This window comes from Lampetra fluviatilis, chromosome 74 (assembly GCF_964198595.1).
Source record: "Lampetra fluviatilis chromosome 74, kcLamFluv1.1, whole genome shotgun sequence".
In the NCBI taxonomy this organism is placed as follows: domain Eukaryota; kingdom Metazoa; phylum Chordata; class Hyperoartia; order Petromyzontiformes; family Petromyzontidae; genus Lampetra; species Lampetra fluviatilis.
Window position 1 is genome coordinate 669,614 of NC_136348.1, and position 6,000 is coordinate 675,613.

At 55.2% G+C, this 6,000-nt stretch overlaps 1 protein-coding gene across 3 annotated transcripts in view; it reads left to right on the forward strand.

Moving 5' to 3' along the window:
- LOC144953349 (coiled-coil and C2 domain-containing protein 1A-like) overlaps positions 1-1,205 on the forward strand; it is a 43,049-nt gene extending 41,844 nt beyond the window's left edge. For all 3 annotated transcript variants that reach the window (XM_078883911.1, XM_078883913.1, XM_078883912.1), the window contains exons 28-29: positions 197-244; positions 609-1,205. In XM_078883911.1, coding sequence (XP_078740037.1) covers positions 197-244; positions 609-629 — 69 coding nt within the window. In that variant the 3' untranslated portion in view covers positions 630-1,205. The remainder of the gene's footprint in view (positions 1-196; positions 245-608) is intronic.
- Positions 1,206-6,000: the final 4,795 nt, after the last annotated feature.

Consider the following 6,000-nt stretch of genomic DNA (forward strand, 5'->3'; position numbering starts at 1 on the left):
CAAGAAACAAGGACACACGGGGAGAAATGGGCGAGACACGGGGGACACACGGAGACACATGGAGACACACGGGAGACACGGGAACTATGTGGGTAGTGGTGATGGACCCTTTGGGTAGTGGGGAGGGACCGTGTGGGTAGTGGGGAGAAACCGTGTGGTGGGTGGAATCTCATCTCTAAGCTCTCTGCATTCCCAGGAAAAGGAACACAAAGCCATTGAACGTGGAAGACTCATCCAGAAAGAGGTGGGTTGGTGAGTGGGTCGGTGTGTGGTTGAGTGGATGAGTGAGGGAGTAGATGAGTGAGTGGATGAGTGAGTAGGTGGGTGGGTATGTGAGTGGGTGGGTGACTGAATGATTGAGTGAGTAGGTTGAGTGGGTGAGTGGATAAATGAGTGGTTGATTTGGTGAGTTGGTGGATAGATGAGTGGGTGGGTCGTTGGGTTGGTGGGTTGGTCATCCAGTCGGTGGGTGGGTGGGTGGGTCAGCCGGTGGGTGGGTGGGTTGGTGGGTCAGTCGATGGGTGGGTCGGTCGGTTGGTGAATGGGTGGGTGAGTGAGTGAGTGAGGCTACCTGAGGTAGCTTTGCCTCTGTCTTTTTCTCCCCATAGCTCCGTGCCTTCCAGGACTAAGAACCTATTGGATTACGGGGCAGGATTGCGTGACAGGACGTGGCAAAGACATCACATGAAGTTCTGCCCCTCCACTACCCACAATGCATTTCGGAAGCTACTGGTCAATTCAGCTTACTGGTTATTGGGTTATTGGATTCATTGCTTAATCCTTGGTTACTAGTTAATTCATTATTATTCATTGGTCTCGGTGTGGTTAGTCTATGGATCTATGTGTGGTGAGTCTATGGATCTCTGTGGTGATTCTGTGGGTCTCTGTACGATGAGCCTATATGTCTCGGTGTGATGAGTCTGTGGGTTTTGGTGTGATGAGTCTATGCGTTTATGTGGTTAGTCGATGGTTCTTGGTGTGGTTAGTTTATGAGTCTGAGTCTATCGACTCAGACTCCTAGAGATACATAGACTCAGAGACACATAGAGATACATAGATACTCATTGAGATACATACTCAGTCACAGACTCAGAGATACATACATATAGACTCATAGAGATGCATATACTCAGACTCAATGATATATATACTCATAGAGATACACAGAGATGGGTAGACAAATAAAAATAATAAAGACAGTCTTATTCCACTGCTGGATGATTGTATGACTTGTCTCTCTGTGTTAGGAGTGTCTGAGTGTTAGTGAGTGTGTGTTTGTGAGTGTGTGCTGGGAAAGCTCGAGAAGAGATGGGCTAGAGAAGAGATGGAATGATTTGGTACAAGATATGAAGCTGAGTGGACTTGCCGAAGTTTGGAGCCAGCAGAGTTAAGATCGGCTTCTGTGGAGGAGGTTCGTAAAGGCCGCTACTGGGCAGTTGGAGGCAGTCGCCCTCCAGCAACAACGGAGGGCGGAGGAGCGACGCTCACAACAACGAGCGGAGCGCCGGGTGGCTAAAGCACAGCAAGTTGGTACAGTAGGGGGAACAGGTGGTGCATCGTCCAGTCACCTCCGTCAGTCAACCCATGGCACCTGCTGGATCTGTCCCGTGACCTGCTCATGGGCGTTCGACACTTCACATGGCCTTAAAGTGCACATAGCCTGGCACAAGCGCTGTGGTGACATCATCACCACCCGGGGACCCGGGTTCGATTCCCGCTCACGGGGATTATCTGAACCAGTCCAAGACCTCCCCTGGGTCAACTCAGCCTCCACTGAGTATGTGGTGCGATGTGTAAACATCACCATTAGGGAGACAGGCGGCCAAGGGTGGTGCTGGCCACCCAACCCCTCGTGTGGCATGCCGGCGTTCATAGGTGCTACTCGCTAACAACACTTGCTCCTACACTGTTAAGGCTACACGGGGAATCTTTGTATTTAAGCATGTAAGTGTGTGTGTAATCTGTGTGTGTAATCTGTGAGTGTGTAATGGCGACTTGGACGCACTTGTCTTGAGATGGTTTCTTTATTAAGGGGCCACGTGCTCACGCTGGAAATGGCGGAGACCCCCACTGCAACAGCCCCGAGTCTGCCGTGCATCTCCCTTATTATACGGTCCGAGGCCACGCCCCCATTCCCGAACCTTCTCGCTGGTTCTAGACCGCTCGCTCTACCAGCAGACTCTACCATCCTCTTCCGTCACCTGGCCACGCTCCGATTCTCAATCATTCCTGCAGCCACCAGTCCACTCGTACTGGAAGCTGAATCCCCTGATATTACCTCCCATGGCCACCAGTCCACTCACACTGCAGGCTGACTCCCCCTGTCATTACCGCCCGTGGCCACCAGTCCACTCACTGCAGGCTGACTCCCCTGTCATTACCTCCCGTGGCCACCAGTCCACTCACACTGCAGGCTGACTCCCCCTGTCATTACCTCCTGTGGCCACCAGTCCTCTCACACTGCAGGCTGACTCCCCTGTCATTACCTCCCGTGGCCACCAGTCCACTCACACTGCAGGCTGACTCCCCCTGTCATTAGCTCCTGTACCACCAGTCCTCTCACACTGCAGGCTGACTCCCCCTGTCACTACCTCCCGTGGCCACCAGTCCTCTCACACTGCAGGCTGACTCCGCTGTCATTACCGCCCGTGGCCACCAGTCCACTCGCACTGCAGGCTGACTCCCCCTGTCACTGCCTCCCGTGGCCACCAGTCATCTCACACTGCAGGCTGACTCCCCCTGTCACTACCTCCCGTGGCCACCAGTCCACTCACACTGCAGGCTGACTCCCCCTGTCATTACCTCCCGTGGCCACCAGTCCTCTCACACTGCAGGCTGACTCCCCCTGTCATTACCTCCCGTGACCACCAGTCCACTCACACTGCAGGCTGACTCCCCCTGTCATTACCTCCCGTGGCCACCAGTCCTCTCACACTGCAGGCTGACTCCCCCTGTCATTACCTCCCGTGGCCACCAGTCCACTCACACTGCAGGCTGACTCCCCCTGTCATTACCTCCTGTGGCCACCAGTCCTCTCACACTGCAGGCTGACTCCCCTGTCATTACCTCCCGTGGCCACCAGTCCACTCACACTGCAGGCTGACTCCCCCTGTCATTAGCTCCTGTACCACCAGTCCTCTCACACTGCAGGCTGACTCCCCCTGTCACTACCTCCCGTGGCCACCAGTCCTCTCACACTGCAGGCTGACTCCGCTGTCATTACCGCCCGTGGCCACCAGTCCACTCGCACTGCAGGCTGACTCCCCCTGTCACTACCTCCCGTGGCCACCAGTCCTCTCACACTGCAGGCTGACTCCCCCTGTCACTACCTCCTGTGGCCACCAGTCCACTCACACTGCAGGCTGACTCCCCCTGTCATTACCTCCCGTGGCCACTAGTCCTCTCACACTGCAGGCTGACTCCCCCTGTCATTACCTCCCGTGACCACCAGTCCACTCACACTGCAGGCTGACTCCCCCTGTCATTACCTCCCGTGGCCACCAGTCCTCTCACACTGCAGGCTGACTCCCCCTGTCATTACCTCCCGTGGCCACCAGTCCACTCACACTGCAGGCTGACTCCCCCTGTCATTACCTCCTGTGGCCACCAGTCCTCTCACACTGCAGGCTGACTCCCCTGTCATTACCTCCCGTGGCCACCAGTCCACTCACACTGCAGGCTGACTCCCCCTGTCATTAGCTCCTGTACCACCAGTCCTCTCACACTGCAGGCTGACTCCCCCTGTCACTACCTCCCGTGGCCACCAGTCCTCTCACACTGCAGGCTGACTCCGCTGTCATTACCGCCCGTGGCCACCAGTCCACTCGCACTGCAGGCTGACTCCCCCTGTCACTACCTCCCGTGGCCACCAGTCCTCTCACACTGCAGGCTGACTCCCCCTGTCACTACCTCCTGTGGCCACCAGTCCACTCACACTGCAGGCTGACTCCCCCTGTCATTACCTCCCGTGGCCACTAGTCCTCTCACACTGCAGGCTGACTCCCCCTGTCATTACCTCCCGTGACCACCAGTCCACTCACACTGCAGGCTGACTCCCCCTGTCACTACCTCCCGTGGCCACCAGTCCACTCACACTGCAGGCTGACTCCCCTGTCATTACCTCCCATGACCACCAGTCCACTCACACTGCAGGCTGACTCCCACTGTCATTACATCCCATGTCCACCAGTCTACTCACACTGCAGGCTGACTCCCCTGTCATTACCGCCCGTGGCCACTAGTCCATTCCACTGTAGGCTGTGTGTGACGACGTGTATGTATGTTTGCATGTGTATATATATGTGTGTAAGTGAGTGTGTAATCTGTGAGAGTGCAGGCTTCCTGCCGGGAAGCTATCGGAGTGAGTGTGTATGTGACTGTGTGTATGTATATGAGTGTGTGTGTGTATATATATGGAGAGCGGTGGTGTAGTGGTTGGCGCGCTTCGCTACGAACCTGACATATCGAGTTTGATTCCCACTCATGGCCAACACAAGTGACGATCTGAACCCGTCCTGGGCCTCCCCTAGGTCGACTCAGCGTCAACTAAGTACCTGGTGTGATGTTTAAACATCGTCACTGGGGAGACAAAGGCGGCCGGGCGTGGTGCTGGCCACCCACCCCCTCGTGTGCCGTGCCAGTCTTCATAGGTACTGCTCGCTAACAGCACTTGCCCCAACAGTCTGTAAAGGCTATACGGGTGATATTTGTTTTTTTGTATGTATGTGAGTGAGTGTGTGAGTGTGTATGTATGTATGTAGAGTAAATATGTGAGTGTGTGTGTGTATGTAGAGTGTGTATGTGAGTGTGTGTGTGTAGAGTGTGTGTGTATGTGAGTGTTAGTATGTGAGTGAGTGTGTATGGATGCCCTGGTGGGTCCCCCTCTTTAAGAAGGGGGACTCCACAGACTGTAACAACTACAGGGGCACCTCACTCCTCAGTGTGCCGGGAAAGGTCCTGGCAAGGATTATTCAACATCGCCTTGCTAGGCACGCTGAGGAGAGGCTTGTGCAGCCCCAATGCGATTTCAGGAAAGGGCGGTCTTGCACAGATGCCATATTTTCTGTCTGTCTGCTACAGCAGAGGTGTAGGGAATTCCAACAAGACCTACATCTCTGCTTTATTGACCTGGTCAAGGCCTATGATACCATCAGTAGGCCTGGGCTCTAGGTTGTTCTTCATGCTTTCGGAGTCCCTGACCCTCTGCTCACGATCATTAAGGACCTTCATGATGGTGAGCGGGCCCGGGTAAAACTACGTGGCCGGGAGTCAGAGCCATTCCCTGTCCACCTTGGGATGCGACAGGGATGTCCTCTGGCTCCCACATTATTTAACATCTATTTTGACCACGTAGTTTGTGAAGCCTTCAATAGCTGTACCGGAGGAATTTCCATCTGGTACAGATGAAGTATTGGAATGACGGCAGGAAACCACTTGACGGGTAGCACACTTTTTATTAAACCTTGACTTGTCACGATACAACGTGTGGTCACTATTCCTCTGACTACACACACTTCACTTGACACGTGTAGTTACTATGCCTCTGACTACACACACTTCACTTGACACGTGTAGTTACTATGGCTCACACTGCATTCCGCTCCGTAACGTCCGTGGAGCCTACAGGCCCACCCCAGCTTGGGCGTGGGCCACAACCTCTGAGTCCCAAGGGCCGGCCCTCTCACGGACGCTCGGCCCCGGGTCCCAGGGTTCCGCCTCTGGGTCACACAGAGCCCCGGCCCCTACAGGACAGCGGGACTAGGTACCCCAGGGCCCTATCTCTTCCTCCTCCGTCTTCAGTCTTCGCTGGTCACTCGCTCCCCGTGCGCCTGTGCGCACCACCTTATATAGCCCCCGCTCACGGGAGACGGAGCGTATGCGGACCTCGACGTGAGCATCCCCCTTAGTTGACCAATCCCCGCGCGCTTGCCCCAGGATCCCATCGCTGTCAGCGCGCGTCACTCATACCCAACCAATCACTGCCTCATAACCCCCGACCCC